This window comes from Austrofundulus limnaeus, unplaced genomic scaffold (assembly GCF_001266775.1).
Source record: "Austrofundulus limnaeus strain Quisiro unplaced genomic scaffold, Austrofundulus_limnaeus-1.0 Scaffold394, whole genome shotgun sequence".
Classification (NCBI taxonomy): Eukaryota; Metazoa; Chordata; class Actinopteri; order Cyprinodontiformes; family Rivulidae; genus Austrofundulus; species Austrofundulus limnaeus.
Window position 1 is genome coordinate 434,451 of NW_013952796.1, and position 20,499 is coordinate 454,949.

At 42.5% G+C, this 20,499-nt stretch overlaps 3 protein-coding genes across 4 annotated transcripts in view; all 3 read left to right on the forward strand.

Annotated features, from left to right (window-relative positions):
* The window catches only part of pak6b (p21 protein (Cdc42/Rac)-activated kinase 6b), a 21,151-nt gene extending 12,291 nt beyond the window's left edge, over positions 1-8,860 (forward strand). For both annotated transcript variants that reach the window (XM_014023904.1, XM_014023903.1), the window contains 7 exons: positions 941-1,513; positions 4,206-4,646; positions 4,735-4,868; positions 6,137-6,263; positions 7,000-7,125; positions 7,371-7,505; positions 7,698-8,860. In XM_014023904.1, the coding sequence (XP_013879358.1) occupies positions 941-1,513; positions 4,206-4,646; positions 4,735-4,868; positions 6,137-6,263; positions 7,000-7,125; positions 7,371-7,505; positions 7,698-7,865 (1,704 nt within the window). In that variant the 3' untranslated portion in view covers positions 7,866-8,860. The remainder of the gene's footprint in view (positions 1-940; positions 1,514-4,205; positions 4,647-4,734; positions 4,869-6,136; positions 6,264-6,999; positions 7,126-7,370; positions 7,506-7,697) is intronic.
* A 1,629-nt stretch (positions 8,861-10,489) lies between these two features.
* On the forward strand, positions 10,490-17,210 carry LOC106528671 (myosin-6). Its single transcript, XM_074559761.1, has 2 exons — positions 10,490-16,581; positions 16,765-17,210. Exon 1 carries the CDS (start codon positions 10,754-10,756, stop codon positions 16,556-16,558), a length of 5,805 nt encoding a protein of 1,934 aa, XP_074415862.1. The 5' UTR covers positions 10,490-10,753; the 3' UTR covers positions 16,559-16,581; positions 16,765-17,210.
* A 710-nt stretch (positions 17,211-17,920) lies between these two features.
* Positions 17,921-18,490, forward strand: LOC106528654 (putative transmembrane protein INAFM2). The gene has a single exon (XM_014023878.1). The coding sequence runs from the start codon at positions 17,921-17,923 to the stop codon at positions 18,488-18,490; it is 570 nt and encodes a 189-aa protein (XP_013879332.1).
* Positions 18,491-20,499: the final 2,009 nt, after the last annotated feature.

Sequence of the window (20,499 nt, forward strand, 5' to 3'; positions counted from 1 at the left end):
GGGTGGGATGGGATAGTATAGGATAGGGTAAGGTAGGATGGGATAGGGTAGGGTAGGGTAGGGTGAAATAAGGTGGGGTGGGATAGGGTGGGATGGGATGGGATAGGACATGGTAGGGTAGGATACGATACGATATGATAGGATAGGATAGGATAGGATAAGGCAGGGTGGGCTGGGGTAGGGTAGGGTGGGGTGGGATGGGATGTGTCTCTGTTGTAGTTGTGAATATAAAATCAATGTGGGCTTTCCAGCAGAGCACATTGTCCCTCTGAATCTCTAGGTATTTATAGGGACACTTGTTGAAATACAAAGCATGGAATGGATTTGGAAAAAAACAAACAACATAACATTCCACTCAATTGATACAAGAGTAATTGAATGACATTATAAGTGGTTCAGTATGTACATTTAGTTAGAGTGTGCATTCTTATGACAGTGTTGTTGCACTTTCCTTCATTGACCACTATAGAATTCCAAGGGATGCTCACACAGTTTGTCGTTGCATAAACATAGCCGACCAATGTCTGGGGGAATTGTCTGCCTTGTTGCAACAATATTAGTTGTTTACAGTTTTTCTTACAATTAATTGCACACCATTAGATTTTGCCCAACCTTATTGCAACAGGCCTGAAAGTATGCTGAAGTAGTCCAAAAAAATAAACCTTAAAACAGGAAAACAACAAACAGGCTAATAAGATAACAGCATCGAAGATGAAAGTTTACACAAGTTAAAATCTCACACATCAAGTAGAACTTGGAGGATGCGTTCAGGACTACCACGTCCAATTTTAGGAAAATGCTGTAAAATTACTGGAGTCATTTTTTGTCAGGTTAACCAGCAGTGGCGGCCATCTTGAATCTGGTTGGCCTCTGTATGTTTGCAGTTAACATATCTGAGTGATTGTGAGACCACTGTAATCTGGTGTGTGTTTGTCTACAGACGATCGTTCGCGGCAGCTTCATCGGTCACGGTGACTACATCAGTCAGGTCATCGCTGACATGGGCCGTGTGTCCGTCACCGGCTCAAACTCTCTGCGCCGCAGCAGCCCGTCGGCACGAAAACGAGCCCAGTCCCTGGGCCGGCTGGGGGAACTGGTGGAGAACGATTCGTACCATTACGAGAAGATTGACAACCACAATCAGAGCACGAATTCCGGCAGGAGCCCCACCTACTGGCAGGACCGCATCAGACAGGTGCGCAGCGAGAGCGGCAGCCCCAAGGTCAACAGAGACCTACACAGAACCAAGTCCAGCTCCCAGGTGGGCTCTCCAACTGAGGACACACCCCTCACACCTGGGACACCTCTGAGAACAGGTGACACTAGTGAACGGTGTGTCCGCAATGAGGGGGCGGGACAAAAACAGAGACCGACTTCCTGTCTCTACAACTTACAGACTGCAGACACCAATAAGTTTCAGCTAAGACTCAGACCAGGTGCGAATCACCTGCCTGACCTGCTGTCCTCTTCTAGAGAAACTCCTAAGAGACCACAGTCCTCTTATGACCTCAGGGTAAGACACGTATTTTTCTTTTGCACAGAAAAAATAAAATATTTTTAACTGAATTTTTCACCTGTCACCTACATGTAACTGTGAAAATGCAGCTTGAATGAATGAATACAGAGAGATTTTTGCAGAAAAAATGTAGAAAAATTGAGCAATTTTATTGTAAAATAGCCCAAAATCTGGAAAAACTAAATCTAACAAAGAAGCAGAACGAGCACGTCATGAATGGTGTCTGTGTTAATGTTTTATTCTAGTTTTCGGTGCTGTCATCTGTTTTCTTCCTCCTGTTTGCCTGTGCTCCAGCCCCGCCCACTCACACACCTGATCCTCATGTTTCTCCCCCAGGTGTTTCTTGTTTGTGCTTATTAGTCTCACCTTTATATTCTCTGTCTTGTATTTACTTCCCTGTCGGATCATTGGGCCTCATTCAAGAACCGTTCGTACGCACAGATTTGTTCTTAAGTTGTGCGTACGAGTGATTTAGGAGAATTTGTGGCATTCACCAATGTTTTCGTATTCTAAGATTTTCTTCAGATACGAACAAAATTCACGAGCGGTCCAGACCTGTCGTATATTTTACGAGCAGTCAGTCTGCTGTTAGACGGCTTTTCTTCATTAATAACTTCATATTTCATGAGTTTGAAGATATTTTGAGTTGAAAATAAATCACACTCCATAATTATGTTGACAAGAAGCTATTCTGTTTGAATTAGAGTTATAATTTTAAATGTAATAATTTAGACTAACGACATAAATTGGTTAAATTAAAATAAATTGGCTATTAATATTGTTGTATGGCACTACAATATTAATATGAAGTTAATTGAAGTTTTGAGACATTTTGAAATGCTTTTTTTCAGAAACGCATCTGACACTTGTGGGGGATGGGGGAGGGGGTGTGCGACTGCTCCCCTGAATAAGTGAAACATGTAGGCTACAGTTTACACTGAAATTAAAAATATTTGACCAAAGAAAAACCGCAGCAGGACGACAGAGAGAGATAAATATGATTTAGATTTTTATTTCTGTGACTGTATGACCCACAGGAGACACGACATTAACAGCAGTCATCATTTCATTCCTCGGCTTTAAAGCAGATCCTTTAGTTCCACAGCTGACGCTGCTAAAAATGACTTTTTTTTGTGGATCTCCGAGAGCAGAACTTCAATCTCCGAACTAGTTCTTCTTTTTTACTTTGCGATGTCACTTATGAATGAACACTTCCTGGTATGTGGGGCAGGAAACGAATATCCTTATATGGTGTTTTTAGAGTGGTAATTATGTAAATCACCTCTCCTCGTGCATGAGCACCTGGATACGCATTCATCAGTTTACGCTCCTCATTTACACACTTTTCCTGAAGATAGAAGAGTTTGTTGAATCTGACGTGACATGTTCGTACGAACCCTTCGTACGAACAAAAGTAAGAGAAATTTAGGAGAAGAATACGAACATGTTCATGCATGAGGCCCATTGTCCTGTATTGTGCTGTGTGTTCCAGCTTTAAGGTTATTCGTGTCCTGTGCTGTGCCACGTCCAAGCCTTGTGAGTTTCTTGAGCTGGCCCGTCAGCACTTTTTGTTTAAATAAATTTTGATTTTTGGTTTTTTTGAAATTGCCCGCGCCATGGGTTCTTTCCTGCCTGAAATCCATGACAGAACATTTGCTGAATTAAGCAGTTAGAAACTGAAATCATCACTAAAATGTGAATTTAGCTGAAAAGAAATTGTAATTACCCGAATTAGCAAAAAAGTAGCTCTATTTGCAGAAAGCTGCTGAAAGAAGCATAAAAAGCCTAAATTAGCAGAAAGAAGCTGGAAGTACAAAAACATTTCAATCAACAAAAAGGCCGAAAAGAGCAGAAAAGTTGCAGAAAAAAAAGAAAAAAACTCAAATTTGTACAAAAGTAAAAAAACAAATTAGCAGAAATCTACTGAAAGAAGCACAAAAAAGTTTAAATTAACAGATAAAATCCTATAAAAGTCAGAATGCTAACTAAAAATGCAGGAAAATGCTAAAAATCAGCTAAATAAAAGCTGAATGAAGGTGAAATTAGCACAAAGGCTAAGAGCAGCACTAAAACAAAAAAGTAAAAACTGTAATAAAGACGTATAAACATTTTGAAGGTTTTAAGGATGTTAAATTGAGCTCCATTCATTTTCAGTGAGGAAAAACAACGGCAGAAAAGGCTAAATATGTCAAAAGCTGTAAAATGCTGAAATACCTAAATTTACAGCTGAAATATCACGAAGCAGCTAATGTTTTGATGTATAATTTTTCAAAATAGCACAAAAATTGCAGAACGAGGTCATGTACGGAGAAAAATAGATCATCTCAATAGTTTTTAGTGAAGATTTCTCATTTTTAGGCCATAAAAAGGTCAAAAACAGTGTTGCAGCCTGCTCTGCATGTTTACGACTGCTTTGTGCACAAAAACACAACGTGTTTTACTAAATAACAAGATTTGTTTTCACTCACTACCATTAAAATTCTCATGTGAGCTGATGATTTGTGATGACATGTTTGCTAAGAAAACTGTCTCAAACTAGAGCGTAGAGTTAATTTGAAGCTTTTTTTGCTCACAAATTTCATGTTTCGTTGTGTTTTTTCTGTATTAAGTTGTTTTGTTTTGAGTCACAGCTGCTTGTGGTTCATTAGGACTATGATGCTTCTTCTTCTGCTCTCCTTCTCCTCCTCAGTTGCCCACCTCCCGCCCTCTGTTACCCCCACCTAACGGCACCAGCAGCCCCCTCATCACAGGCAGAGGGCTACCACCGCTCTCTCCCCGCCCCGCCTCCACTTACAGCACTCCTACGAGAACGTCAAGCTCGCCAACCCCCCGCAGCCCCTCGCAGCCCCATCCCTCCGCCTTGGGTTCCCCAGCTCTCCCCCGTGTAACCACCGCCAAAACCCCACCCAGCGGCGGACCGCAGAAAGTGACTCATGAGCAGTTTAAGGCAGCGCTGCAGATGGTTGTGGACCCAGGGGACCCCAGGATGACTCTGGAGAACTTTGTGAAAATCGGCGAGGGGTCCACGGGCGTGGTATGCATCGCCCGAGAGAGGCACACCGGGCGTCAGGTGGCGGTGAAGATGATGGACCTGAGGAAGCAGCAGCGCAGAGAACTGCTCTTTAATGAGGTGCAAGGGGCGGGGCTTCTGGACACGCTGATCTTTATCTGTACTTAAAGATCCGAGTGGTAAATCTGAACTCTTCCGTTCCTCTCAGGTGGTCATCATGAGGGACTACCAACACATGAACGTAGTGGAAATGTTCCGCAGCGCTTTGGTGGAGGATGAGCTGTGGGTCATTATGGAGTACCTGCAGGGCGGCGCGCTGACCCACATCATTGGTGAAACCAGGTGAGGAAAAAAGTATAATAAAATCACTGGAACCTGTTGCATGGTTCAAGACTCAAGAGGTGGTCTTTTCAAACCAATTACACAATAAATGATAAATGTCGAATATAATAAAGAGACAAAGGAACTCCAGAAAAACAATGTAAACTAGAAGGCCTCGGAGAGTGCAAACCTCCGCCAAGTCCAATTTCCCCCATCCTTTAATAGATTTAATGCACAAAAGCAGAGATGGAAACACTTTTGCCAAATAAGTTCTGACGTAGTGAACATTTAAGCAGGCAGTATGCACAGAATCTCTTCCCGGTGGAGTCCAATGTGGAAAAAAAGGAAAAAAGTCAGACTCGTCATCCGACGTTTTTGTTGAAAGCTTTCGCATCGGTGCTACGTGATTCAAAAAAGCAGAGTTTTTATCGCGCGTCTAATCACACAGACACACACGCGTCTTCCTATCTTTGTGAGGACCAGACACAGCAGTCACAACCACGCTCTGCGCGTTCTTTTTTCCCCAAAGTTTGGCGAGAGGTGGATAGAGGGGCGCACAAAGAGCTCTCGACTTGATCTGGCCTCATTTAAATAATAATAAAAATGAACAAACAAACAACCTCCGAGTCTGAAGTCCACCACGTCACTCCTCTTCCTCAATCTTCATCGATCTGTGTACAAGCCTACCGACAATGTGGTGTGTTTGAGGAAATGGGAAAAATGGGTTTCATGGTGCAGTCACACACTTCATAGTCACAAAACGTTCTCTAAATGTGCACCAAATGTTTAAAAATGTGCACATTATGGCAAGAATTATTCATCACTACATCTGGTATTAACATTACTTTTATAAAGTTTGAAGTCCAAACACTGAAAGCTGTAACAGTTTTTTACAGAAGCCCTGTGAAAGCATCACAGCTTTGCCGATCTGAAAGGATTAAAAGAAAAAATATTCCTATATCCGCATCGTGACCCGGAACATCACCAAAATTTAATGGTGTGTTACTTTGGCCAGCACCCACATGTGGTAAAAATGTTATGACAATCCGTCCTCAAGTTTTTGAGTAATGTTGTCCACAGACTGAACGACAGACAGACGGACATACGCGACCGAAAACATTACCACGCCGTTGGCGGAGGTAACAATAAAGACAAAACAGAATTTGAATAAAAAATGTGTGCACATATGCAGCATAAAAGACAACACACGCACAACATTGCAAGCTTGTAATTACAAACACAATTATTTAAAAAAATTTAGAAATTATAGTACAAACTGTGATCTTCAGGTTGAATGAGGAGCAGATAGCGACGGTGTGTGAGGGCGTTCTGCAGGCTCTGACCTATCTCCACTCCCAGGGCGTCATCCACAGAGACATCAAGAGCGACTCCATCCTGCTGACTCTGGACGGCAGGGTAACATCTGTTCCTCACGTTGTTTGATGACATCACAGATTTACATGACTCTGAAAAATACCAATAATAATAAATAAAACACTTAAAAAAAAGGCCGGTACTTATTCATACCAGTTTTTAATTTTTAAATGAACAAGAAACAAACACACATATTTGTCTTCATCACATTGTGAGGACCCCGAGCTTCAGAAAACCTGTTTTTACATTTTAACACACAGCTCATGCTAAATGATTTAAGCAGAACTTTAAATTTAAGCAGCATTTTCTCTTTTTTCCAGAGAAATTACAGTATTCTAGCACATCATTCACATCAGTACTCAGTTTTGCAAATGAGATTCTGAAACTATGATGGTTTGCAAACACACGCTTAATCAGGTTATTTAAATAACTAAATAAATTTACTAGGAGTTATTTCAGTTTGCAGTCAGAGCTCATAGAGAGAGAGAGAGAGAATAAATTTTTGACATATTTTAAATGTCCCTCTATTACACCGTTTTTGTTTTTATAGTAAATTGTATGTATTTGTGACAGTTTACAGTAAATACAGCGTGACATTTGTAATAACAAACATTCGTAAGTTTTTTTAGCAGAAATGGCTGAGGGGGAAGAATAAATCACAGCTCTGTGTTATCTGTCTGAAGACGTTGATGAAAAGAAACAAAACAAAGTATTTAATCACTACATAGACAACAGACATGTAATGATTCTCTTTTATTTTTATTTTTTCTGGCTACAGATAAAGCTGTCAGACTTTGGTTTCTGCGCACAGATCAATAAAGATGTGCCAAAGAGGAAGTCTTTGGTCGGGACGCCGTACTGGATGGCTCCTGAAGTCATCTCCAAAATGCCATATGGCACCGAGGTGACAATCCTGAAACATCTAAACAGAACAGTTTTCATCCAACTGTGAGGAGAATGTGGTGCAAACTGTCAACTTGTGTCCTCATAAAAATACTTTTCAGCTTGTTTTAAGCTAGTCAGTGTCGACTGGTCAGCAGCTGTGATATAAAATGTAAAAATCAAACATGTAAAATCACAGAAGCATGCTAAAGGTTTAAAATGACAGAGACGGTTATAAGTGTCCTAACAGTGTCTCGTGTCCCTCAGGTGGACATTTGGTCAATGGGCATCATGGTGGTAGAGATGGTGGATGGTGAGCCTCCATATTTTAATGAAACGCCCATCAGCGCCATGAAGAAGCTGAGAGACGAAGCAGAGCCAAGTGTGAAGAACATCCAGAGGGTCAGTTAAACACACACACACATTCTGGTTTTCATACAAAATGAGGACTCTGGTCTAAAATGTGCTTTATGTGGACCATGGTCTTCTAATAAACATTTGCAAATACTTAACGTTAGGCACTGTGTACCTGCAGATGTTGATGTTATGGCAAGTCCTGGCACTGGTTGATGATGTCATTATTTTTCTGTTTAGGTGTCTCCAGTTTTGAAGGACTTCCTGAATTGCATGTTGACTCGTGACACGCAGCAGCGCAGCTGTGCCAGTGACCTGCTGGAGCACCCGTTTCTGCTACAGGCCGGCCCGCCACGTTGCCTGGTACCACTGGTGGAGCAGTACCGCAAACGTATGTCGCTCTGCTGATCAGCTCAGACCCACTTGGAATCGTACCTGAACATTTCCCAGACCCTTACAGGGGCTTATACTTGAGAGTCATCAAGAGTGTACCTGAGATCTTTTTTGGTCACCTGTTACCAGGCTTGAAATCTAACTGAGATTATACCAAAAGCTGACCTGAACTTCAAACTTGATTTAGAAGGGCTGAAACCTGACACTATGCTCAAGATTCATTTTGTAATTTAACTGAGACTCACCTGAGTTCATACCTGAGATTCCTGTGGAGTTTCCTGGAATCATACCTCCATTTGGGATCAAGTTCATACTTGAAAAGCGCGTGGCGTTACATCTTAGATTCAGCTTCTGTTGGACTCAAGTAGGACAATACCTGAAACTCAAATACGAACAAGCCTGTTGGTGACCTGGGATGATACCTGAGAGAATGCGTACGACATGAGGAAATACACACGAGACTTACCTGAGTTTATTCTTGGAAGACACACCTGGGTGTATACCTGAGATCACTGCTAAGAATATTCTAGGACTGTACCCTAAATTTACTTGAGCTCATTCCTGAAACTCACCTGTGATAATCTCTTCGGCTCATCTGTGTTTACTGGAAATCATCCATAAAATTCACTAAGAACTACGTATATTCACTGTCATACCTGGGATTATTCTCAAACCTTGTGAGATCACCTCGAGTTGTGCTTTTGGCTCCTGATATCACTGCTGAGGGTCAACTGGCTTGAATCGATTTTATGTTTAAAATTCACCTGATATCTCAGACACTCGGCTGGGCTTATTTCTGAGAATCACCTCAGTTTTGCTTCAAACTCACCCTTTCCAGGATCAGTTCAGTTTGAGTATCTGTTTTTATTTGAGCAGCCAATCATGGCATGTTTTCTGTAAGCTCCACCCCTCCCTGCCAGGGCTTTAGTCTGAGGTTTGAACTTTGACCTCTTGCTGCTGACTGGTTTGTTTAACCAGAAACAGATGGTTTTACCTGTAAACACACCTGTACGACTGTACGGCTGTGTGCTGTTCTCTTCTTGACCTCTGACCTCTTGTTGTGCAGCATCTGACAAAAAAAGAAAAAACAGTTTTAATGTTTTACATTTCAGTTTCTTTCAAGTTTTTATTTTATTTCATTTTATAGTTTTATTTAAACTGTGGAGTTGAACTGAACCTTTTTGAAACAAACTACAGGTTTTAACAGAAAAGTTACAGATATGTAAGTTAAATTTTAATATATTTTTGTTCCTATTCTTATTCATATTCAGTCCCATTTTATGTTAAAGGTATAGTTAAAAATCATGTTTAAACAAGTTTTTCACTTGTGAAAAAATGTTTAAATTATTTTTTATTACCCCGTCACATTAAATATTTCATAAGATTTTTTTAATCAAACGGAAAACAAAACTGTTTCACAGTAAAGTATTGGGGTTAAATCAAAAGCTTAATTATTTAGCAGAAAACTTCCATAAATTTTTGGTTTATAATCATTCTTTGTTATTAAACTAAATTATTTTTTTATTGTTGCATTTTTTCAAAACATTTTGATGTTTGTGATCTTTTTAAAAACATAATATATAAAACAAATTATTGTGTGTTTTGTGGCTGTGTCTTTAAATATTAGTATTTTACTCTGTGTCACTGAATGAACCTGATACAAATATAACACATGAATACAAGTTAATTTGATTAACTAGCTAATAACTAATTTGAGAACTAGCTATTTTTGCATTTTGATTTGACAAACGTTCAGCTTTTCCCACATTTAGATATTGTGAAATATGCCAAAAACAGTTACTTTTTTATGAGTCATGCGCTATCCTCCACAAAACAACAAACACTAAGTTTCTACTTCTCCATTCCTATGCATGGATTAAGACATTTTTATATTTTGTAGACTGAAAAGGGATAAGAGTTTATAATGCAGTTTTTCTAAGCAATATTGAGCTGGATACTCGCTCATGTTTTGTCCTCATGTAACCACTAAAATATGAAAAGTGTTTTTTTTTCTAAATTTAATAAAACAATTTGTCAGATTTCTCATGAACAAAACAGATGTAAATCTGTCACTTTGTTACGAACATATAGAACCAACAGAAGACTGACTTCAGCCTCTTCAGGCTGGAGTAAGCTGCACATATCCCAGATAAAAACCGGTCTCGTTTCTATTTGCAGGCTGAAGAGCCCTGAGTGTCAGAGATAAAGAGACACAAACACTTGAGTTCATCTCAGAACACTCTGTCAACTTTAAAACTGAAGCAAAGCACCACTGGTTCTTTACACGTGTTTCCTCACAATCTAGACTGATGTTTGTTGGTGACAAATTGGAAAATACAGATTTTTAGTGCTGCTGAATTAAAACTATGGAAGTCCATCTTCTCATCCAGATCCAGTCATCTCCTCTTTTACTTGAACTATTTCACTTTAGACTTTTCATCACACTTTATTACAACAGTAACAAGTAAATTTTAATAAAACTGGTGGTGATCTTAGTTTTAAAACTGTGGCATGAAACGTGGTGGGCAGCAGGCATTACCTAAAAAAATGCCAGGCCTATAGTTTTTATTAGACAGAGAAGATCCTCACGAGCAGCAATGAGGATACAGTCGATCTACAATGAAGAGCTAGATCAGTGGCTATCAGAAACAGATAAGCATTGAAACTGCTTGTCCTAAAATGGATTCTAACAGTCTAAGGTCCAGAATCTGCCCTCATAGTGCATTCAGAGACAAATTTAGATCAGTAGCTGGTTTGTCCCATCAGATAATTCCTTTTTTGGTCCACAGGGAGCATTTATAAATGTCTGCTGACTGCCTGACGGTTACAGTCTTCATCAGCATCGGCAAGACAACACTCTCTTCATCAGTTCTTCTGACTGCTGTGAAGCTCTATCCATCGCCATGGGTGACGCTCTGATGGCTGAGTTTGGAAAGGCTGCTCCTTACCTAAGGAAGTCTGAGAAGGAGCGTCTGGAGTCTCAGACCAGAGCTTTTGACATCAAGACGGAATGTTTTGTTGTCGATAATAAAGAAGAATATGTGAAAGGGCAAATACTCAGCAAAGAAGGAGGGATGGTGACTGTGAAGAAAGAGGATGGGAACACGGTGACTGTGAAGGAGACTGACATTCACCCCCAGAACCCGCCAAAGTTTGATAAAATTGAAGACATGGCGATGTTCACTTTCCTGCACGAGCCTGCTGTGCTGTTTAACCTCAAAGAGCGTTATGCTGCATGGATGATCTACACCTACTCTGGGCTCTTCTGCGTCACCGTCAACCCGTACAAGTGGCTTCCTGTCTACGATTCTGAGGTAGTGGCAGCTTACAGGGGAAAGAAGCGCAGTGAAGCTCCTCCCCACATCTTCTCCATCTCAGATAATGCCTATCAGTACATGTTGACAGACAGAGAAAACCAGTCTGTCCTCATCACTGGAGAATCCGGTGCAGGAAAGACAGTGAACACTAAGAGAGTCATCCAGTACTTTGCCAGCATTGCTGCAGTTGGAGGTGCAGTCAAAAAGGACAGCAGCAAAGGGACACTGGAAGATCAAATCATCCAGGCAAACCCAGCGCTCGAGGCCTTCGGGAATGCCAAAACCTTGAGAAATGATAACTCATCTCGTTTTGGAAAATTTATTCGTATTCATTTCGGCACCAGCGGCAAACTGTCCTCTGCTGATATTGAGACGTACCTGCTGGAAAAATCCCGTGTCACCTTTCAGCTTAAGGCTGAGAGGAACTACCACATCTTCTACCAGATCCTGTCCAATCAGAAGCCAGAGCTGCTGGACCTGCTGCTGATCACCAACAACCCATATGACTACTCCTACATCTCCCAGGGAGAGGTGTCAGTTGCCTCCATCAATGATTCTGAGGAGCTGTTGGCCACCGACAGTGCCTTTGATGTTCTTGGTTTCACCTCAGAGGAGAAGATGGGTGTCTACAAACTGACAGGTGCCATCATGCACTACGGAAACATGAAGTTTAAACAAAAGCAGCGTGAGGAGCAGGCTGAACCTGATGGCACAGAAGCTGCCGATAAATCAGCCTACCTAATGGGACTGAACTCTGCTGACCTCATCAAAGGGCTGTGCCATCCCAGGGTCAAGGTAGGAAATGAATATGTCACCAAGGGCCAAAGTGTAGACCAAGTTTACTATGCCATCGGTGCACTGGCTAAGTCAGTGTATGAGAAGATGTTCAACTGGATGGTAGTAAGGATCAACCAATCACTGGACACTAAGCAGCACCGTCAGTACTTTATAGGGGTTCTGGACATTGCTGGATTTGAGATCTTTGATTTTAACACATTTGAACAACTGTGCATCAACTACACCAATGAAAAGCTGCAACAGTTTTTCAATCATCACATGTTTGTTCTGGAGCAGGAAGAGTATAAAAAAGAGGGGATTGAATGGGAGTTCATTGACTTTGGGATGGACTTGCAGGCCTGCATTGACCTGATCGAAAAGCCTCTAGGGATTCTTTCCATTCTAGAGGAAGAATGTATGTTTCCCAAAGCCAGTGATCAAACCTTCAAGGCCAAGCTCTATGATAATCATCTGGGCAAAAACAAGATGTTTGAGAAGCCAAGGGCAGCAAAAGGAAAAGCAGAGGCTCATTTTGCCCTGGTTCACTATGCTGGGACTGTGGACTATAACATTGGCGGCTGGCTGGTCAAGAACAAAGACCCTCTGAATGAAACTGTGGTTGGCCTTTTTCAGAAATCTTCTCTGAAACTGTTAAGTCTGCTGTTTTCAACCTATACAGGATCCGATAGTGCAGACAAAGGAGGTGGAAAAGGAGCTAAGAAGAAGGGTTCTTCATTCCAAACAGTGTCTGCTCTTCACAGGGAAAACCTGAATAAGCTGATGACCAACTTGAAGACCACTCATCCCCACTTTGTCCGCTGTCTGATTCCCAATGAGAGGAAAACTCCAGGGGTCATGGACAACTGCCTCGTGATGCACCAACTGCGCTGCAACGGTGTCTTGGAAGGCATCAGGATTTGCAGGAAAGGCTTCCCAAACAGGGTGCTCTACGGTGACTTTAAGCAGCGGTACAGAATCCTGAATGCCTCTGCCATCCCAGAGGGGCAGTTCATTGACAGTAAAAAAAGTGCAGAAAAGCTGTTAGGATCACTGGACATTGACCACACGCAGTATAAATTTGGCCACACAAAGGTCTTCTTCAAAGCTGGATTGCTGGGAACACTAGAGGAGATGCGAGATGAACAACTCTCTAGAATCTTGACCAGGCTCCAGGCTAATGCCAGAGGACTCCTCATGAGGGAGACATTTGCCAAACTGGTGGAACGCCGGGATGCCCTAATGGTCATCCAGTGGAACCTCCGATCTTTCCTGGGTGTGAAGAACTGGCCCTGGATGAAGCTCTTCTTCAAGATAAAACCCCTGCTGAAGAGTGCTGAGGCTGAAAAAGAGATGGCCAACATGAAGGATGAATTTAACAAGCTGAAAGAAGCTCTGGAGAAATCAGAAGCCCGGCGGAAGGAACTAGAGGAAAAAATAGTGACTCTTCTCCAAGAGAAGAACGATTTAACTCTGCAGATTCAGTCTGAGCAAGACACTTTGTCTGATGCTGAGGAACGCTGTGAGCAGCTCATTAAGAGTAAAATCCAACTGGAGGCCAAGCTAAAGGAGATGAGTGAAAGACTGGAGGATGAAGAGGAGCTGAATGCAGATCTTACAGCAAAGAAACGCAAGCTAGAAGATGAATGCAGTGAGCTGAAGAAAGATATCGATGACCTGGAGTTAACATTGGCCAAGGTGGAAAAGGAGAAGCATGCTACAGAGAATAAGGTGAAAAACTTGGTGGAAGAGATGGCTTCTCAGGATGAGAACATCCTGAAGCTGACGAAGGAGAAAAGGGCACTGCAGGAGGCCCACCAGCAGGCACTGGATGACCTGCAGAGTGAAGAAGATAAAGCCAACAGTTTGACCAAAGCTAAAGCTAAACTGGAACAGCAAGTAGATGATCTTGAGGGCTCACTTGAGCAAGAGAAGAAAGTCAGGATGGACCTGGAGCGCTCCAAGAGGAAGTTCGAGGGGGACCTGAAACTGACCCAGGAGACATTAATGGACCTGGAGAATGACAAGCAACAGCTTGAAGAAAAACTCAAGAAGAAAGACTTTGAGATCAACCAAATAAACTCAAGACTTGAAGATGAGCAGCTTGCCTCAGTTCAGCTCCAGAAGAAGCTGAAGGAAAACCAGGCAAGAATCGAGGAGCTGGAGGAGGAGCTGGATGCGGAACGTGCAGCCCGAGCAAAAGTGGAGAAGCAGCGCTCAGATCTTTCCCGTGAGCTGGAGGACATCAGTGAGCGCCTGGAGGAAGCTGGCGGAGCCACGTCTACTCAGGTAGAGCTTAATAAGAAGAGAGATGCTGAATTTCAGAAGTTGCGCAGAGAGCTGGAGGAGTCAACCCTCCAACATGAAGCAACTGCTGCCTCTTTGAGAAAGAAACATGCAGACAGTGTGGCTGAGCTGGGAGAACAAATTGACAACCTGCAGAGGGTGAAACAGAAACTGGAGAAGGAGAAGACCGAGCTGAAACTGGAGCTGGATGACTTGTCCTCCAACATGGAATGTTTGGTTAAGGCCAAATCCAACATTGAGAAGATGTGCCGAACAATGGAAGACAGCATGAACGAGTACAAGAGCAAATATGAGGAGGCTCAGCGGACCATCAATGACCTGACAACCCAGAAGGCCAAAGTGCTCACAGAGAATGGTGAGCTGGGACGCCAGATGGAGGAGAAGGAGTGTCTGATTTCACAGCTTACCAGAGGGAAAAACTCATACAACCAGCAGGTGGAGGATCTGCGCAGGCAGCTGGAAGAAGAAGTGAAGGCAAAAAATGCCCTCGCCCACGCTTTACAGTCTGCTCGCCATGACTGCGACTTGCTTCGGGAACAGTTTGAAGAGGAGCAGGAGGCCAAGGCCGAACTGCAGAGAGCTCTGTCCAAGTCCAACACAGAAGTCTCAGCATGGAGGAGTAAATATGAGACTGATGGGATCCAGAGGACAGAGGAGCTAGAAGAAGCAAAGAAGAAGTTGGTTCAAAGACTTCAAGAAGCTGAAGAGGCCATCGAGGCCGTGAACGCAAAGTGTTCATCCCTCGAGAAGACCAAACACCGCCTTCAGAATGAGATTGAAGACCTCATGTTGGATCTGGAGCGATCTAATGCAGCCTCTGCAGTGCTGGACAAAAAGCAAAGAAGCTTTGATAAAGTCCTGGCTGAATGGAAGCAGAAGTTTGAGGAGTCGCAGTGTGAACTGGAGGCCTCCCAGAAGGAAGCTCGGTCTCTGAGTACCGAACTTTTCAAACTCAAGAATTCTTACGAAGAATCACTGGATCACCTTGAGACGATGAAGAGGGAGAACAAGAACCTCCAGGAGGAAATTTCTGACCTCACCGAGCAGCTTGGAGAGGGTGGCCGCAGCGCCCACGAGCTGGAGAAGATGCGGAAACAGCTGGAGCAGGAAAAGGCTGAACTCCAGTCAGCGCTGGAAGAGGCCGAAGGCACCCTGGAGCACGAAGAGAGCAAGATCCTTCGAGCCCAGATGGAGTTCAATCAAGTGAAGGCTGATATAGAGCGCAAGCTGGCTGAGAAAGATGAGGAGATGGAGCAGGCCAAGAGGAACTACCAACGGATGCTCGAGTCTCTTCAGTCCTCTCTGGAGTCTGAGACCAGGAGCCGAAACGAGGCCCTGAGAGTCAAGAAGAAGATGGAGGGGGACCTGAATGAGATGGAGATCCAGCTGGGCCAAGCAAACAGGCAGGCAGCTGAGGCCCAGAAGCAGGTCAAGACCCTTCAGGCCTTCCTGAAAGACACTCAGCTACAGCTGGACGACGCTCAGCACTGCAACGACGACCTGAGAGAGAACACTACCCTGCTGGAGCGCCGACACAACCTGATCCAAGCAGAGCTGGAAGAGGTGAGAGCCGCCCTGGAACAGACTGAACGAAGCCGCAAACTGGCAGAGCAGGAACTGATTGACGTGACGGAGCGGATGCAGCTCCTGCACTCTCAAAACACCAGCCTGATCAACCAGAAGAAGAAGCATGAGGCCGACTTGCTCAACCTTCAAAACGAGCTGGAGGAGACCATCCAGGAGAACCGCAACGCAGAGGAAAAGGCAAAGAAGGCCATAACAGATGCAGCCATGATGGCCGAGGAGCTTAAGAAGGAACAAGACACCAGCGCCCACCTGGAACGCATGAAGAAGAACATGGAGCAGACCATCAAAGACCTGCAGCATCGCCTGGACGAGGCCGAGCAGATCGCCATGAAGGGTGGCAAGAAGCAGCTCCAGAAACTGGAGGCTCGCATCAAGGAGCTGGAGAACGAGCTGGAAGCAGAGCAGAAGAGAGGAACAGAGTCCATCAAAGGGGTCCGCAAGTACGAGCGCCGCATCAAAGAGTTGACGTACCAGACCGAGGAGGACCGCAAGAACATGGCGCGCCTGCAGGACCTGGTGGACAAGCTGCAGCTAAAAGTCAAGTCCTACAAGCGCGCGGCTGAGGAGGCGGAGGAGGCGGCTAACGCTAACATGGCTAAACTCCGCAAGCTGCAGCACGAGCTGGAGGAGGCTGAGGAGAGGGCCGACATGGCTGAGTCACAGGTGAACAAGCTGAGGGCCAAAACCAGGGACGGATCCTCCAAGAAGGGCCTGGAGGAGTGAAGAGACACCAAACACTGTCACAGGTAATGATGAAGTTTTAAACAGATGTAAATTACTCTCAGCTTGCACCACAATAACTTTTTATCTGTAAGAATTGGTGAGTTGTTGTGTTTTTTTTAGCTGGCGGCCATCTTGAACAGTAACAGTTTGGATTTTTAATATTTTTGTTCCTCATTAATTTGTACTAATCTGTTTTTGATTCACAGGATTTTCTGGATGTTTGGAGCCAAATCTGACACCAAAAAACAACTTTTACCACCGTTTCTGCTGACAGATCGAATCCTTCTGATGAAGACATGGAGCCGAACCGAAAAACTAAACTAACAAAGGTCGAAGAAAGTTAAAAATAAAGAATTAGTCTGTTTCTATGATATTAATCAGTGAGTCTGAATCCAGTTAGCGTTCCTATTTTATTTGTTTTCGGTTTGAGCTCATCCTAAATGTTGAAGCTTCACAAATAATTATTAACCAAAGAAATATTGAAGATTGCACGTGTTGTATTTGTTAAAAATCACATTGTATTTCTTTAAGCTGCTTCATTTATCACTGAATTTACTGTTGCTTAAACACAAGCTGGGAATTTATAGATCATAAGTATAAAATTTTTATTTTACCATCTTTAATTGATGACATAATAAAAGTTTTAACACAAGATTGTGGCAGTTTTTTTCATCTTGTTCCTTTCAGTGCAATGTTCAAAGCAAATTTAAAGTTATAAGATTGAAGTCATTATTGTGATTTTCAAAGCCATAAATACAGGTTCCAAAGTCACTTTATGTTAATTCAAAGATATTTCACAACTTTGAAAGCCTTTCTAATAAGTTTTAAAGTTATAATTACGAGTTTCCGTCGTTATGTTTTTAAAAATTATAATTATGAGATTAATCCATCATAATCCATGTCAAACTGATATTGTGTATTCAATAATCACAAGTTTTACAGTCATAATTGTGTTTTAATCATGTTGTTAAATTTTATAATCAAGAGAAAAGTAATGTTTTAATTTCAAATGCTCTTTTAAGACCTTTAAAATAACACGTTTTAAAGTTGGATTTATTAAATATGAAGTTAAATTTATGGCTGAAACACATAAATATAGATTTGCATCACATAATTGTAAATTTAAAACTCATATTACTCTTATTTATTTATTTTTATAATGGACTCCCAAACCAAAACAAAAACCTTTTATTTTGAAGGTAAGGTAAGGCAGAAGAGTTTCCGGTCCACACAGACCCGCTTTAACTGTAGACCTGTTGGAGGGGGGTTCAGATCCGGGAGGAGGCAGCGGTTCTCGGCCGGTGCTGCAGACTCTCTGCCCGGCTGTGACAGACCCGCACACCCCGCCTCCACGCGCACATCATGCGGGAGAAGAAGGGCTGGACTCCGGGCTTCGGTCCAGCAGGACGCCCCAAACCCGCCATCTATCCCAGAGAGAAGGCGAACCAGGTGGGGAACCGGAAGTGGGTCCGACTCAGCATCGTGGCGGGTTACCTGCTGTCCGTGTCTCTGGCTGCCGTCATCCTGACTGTTTACTACGGCTTCATCTGGACCCCCGGACCGGCCCAGAACAGGACCAGGACCAGGACCGGAGAGCACACCTGGACCCAGACTGAGGCTGAATCTGGTTCTGGAGCTGCAGGAGCAGCGCCTCAGAAAAACTGTTTGACTGACAGAAACCACTCCGTCAATCAACCGGAGAGTCACGTGACCAGCAGAAGTAATCAGATTACTTCTCCAGTCTCTCCCGGAGTGACCCCGGTTCCCCCGGTCCGATCCACCGGAGCCTCAGAGGCCTCTCGGGCCGGGCAGGGCGCCACCTCTGCGGCTCCGAGCTCCGCAGAACCTCCGGTGGTCACCGCGGAGGATCCGTCCAACCTGCCGACACACCGGAGCGCGAGAGACTGGGACCAGGAGCCTGACCCCGGGTAGACAGAGGTGGAAGGGTCCGGGCCGGAAGATGGAACACTTTACAACAAAACAAGATTTTATATAACTACAATTATTATGAATAACTATTAATAATTTTATTTATAGTTCATTTTAGTTTGTATTTAGTTTATATAAGGTTTGAGTTGGGTAAACAAATAAATTTTATAAAACAAATAAATTAACGAAAGTAGACTATGCATGCAAATACAAACTGTAAATAAATAAGGGCTGGAAAAATCTTAATTATGAAACTAACAGGCTGAAGTTCTGCTGAATAAAATAATTTTTTATAGAACTTATATCAAATTATCTTTTTTGGATTGAATTTAGATTATTTTAATTTTAAGTGTTAAACTTAGCTTTTAAACTAAATTATTTTACTTTGTAAAAATCTTTTGTTTGAGTCAACTGGATTTATTTTCTTGTCAGTGATGTTTTTTTTTCAAACATTTATTTTGCAAATCAAAGCTGATCTTTATAAATTACATGTTTCTTCTTAGCTTTTCTTTTTGTATTTAATTTGTTGTTTAGGCCTCAAACACATTTTATTAAAGTATCGGTTTTCTTCCAGTGGATTTTATTTATTTAATTTCATATATTTGTGAGCAGACAGCTGATCTTCATGGATCCTCTCAGGTGGTCTGAAACCTTCAAAGTCTCATCAGGACCCCCGAGGACAAACGTTTCCTGTCCTCTGATGGCAGGAAGGAAACGTCTGCTTTGGTTTAATTATCTGTAAATCCTGTTTGCTTCATTTCTCCGTCTCTAGTCTACAGCAGCAGTCCCAAACTGAACACTAGAAGAAAAACAAAATTAAAATCTGAATTTTCTCAGAGTCCTGAACCCTGACCTGGTCTCCAGAGGACAACATGGCTGCTGGGCCTCGACCTGCTGACCTCCACCAGGTTCTGGTCTCCAGACAAAGAAAATCTGCTTGTTAGCAAAATATCTTATGAATCACAATAAAGATATTTAGTTCAAACAAGATTTTATTTTTTATCCTTGATGATTTTTTAATAAATATTTTTTGTCATGCGATCAGAGAATAATCCAGCTGTTAATCCCGGGCTTTAATCTGACTGATGACGGGAAGTTCTTCATGTTTGCTCAGGTTGATGTTGAACCAGGTCCCGGATCAGGAGGCTGGACCCATCAGCCTGACGAGTTCTCAGATTTAATCTCATCGAACCGGATCATCGCTCAGATCCTGGATTAAACAGTTTCGCTGGACCTTCAGGTGAATGTTTGACATTTTTTAAATTTACCGTTATTTAATCCACACAGAAAGACCCCCAGGTCCAATCTGGAGATCTAACTCAGGACCTTCTTGCTGTGAGGCCACAGTGCTAACCACTGAGCCATCGTGCTGCCCACTCACCTGGAAACAGGAAGTCAGTCTGCAGCTGAAATAATCTGATGTTTCTAAATAAAAATGATTCATTTATATTGAGTTTTTCCCACATAAACACCTTCCTGATGGTTTTTAATTTAACCTGTTTGTTAAATCGACATTTTTCTCTCAAAACTGTTGTGGATCAGAGGAAACTGTTGTTTTATCTGTGATTAAAAGTTGAGCTCCCTCCTGTGGACACTCTGAGAAATGCAGGCTGAGATTTCTACAATTATGTTTGTAAAAATCAATTAACTAAAGAACGAAATGCTTTAAAATGGGTCCGTTTTATAGTTAAACGCTGAGTTCTGCTAAAAATAAAATAAAAAGTCTGATTAATCTGGAGAAATAAACCTGCAGACTGTCCAGGAATGGAAAAATAAACATCTAATTTTAACCAAAAACATAAAAAGGATGATTAAAGACTCCTGAAGTACCTGAAACTGAGTTTAAAAAAAGAAACAGAATAGATATAAACTAAAATAAGCAGAACACCTGATAAAGCTTCAACGCCTAGCTAAAAGAAGTAGCAAAAGAAAAAAAATTGTATAGGTCTTCTGGACGGGTTCTTCTCTAATGAAACGTTTCGTCTCTCCTCCAAGAGACCTCCCCAGTCCGA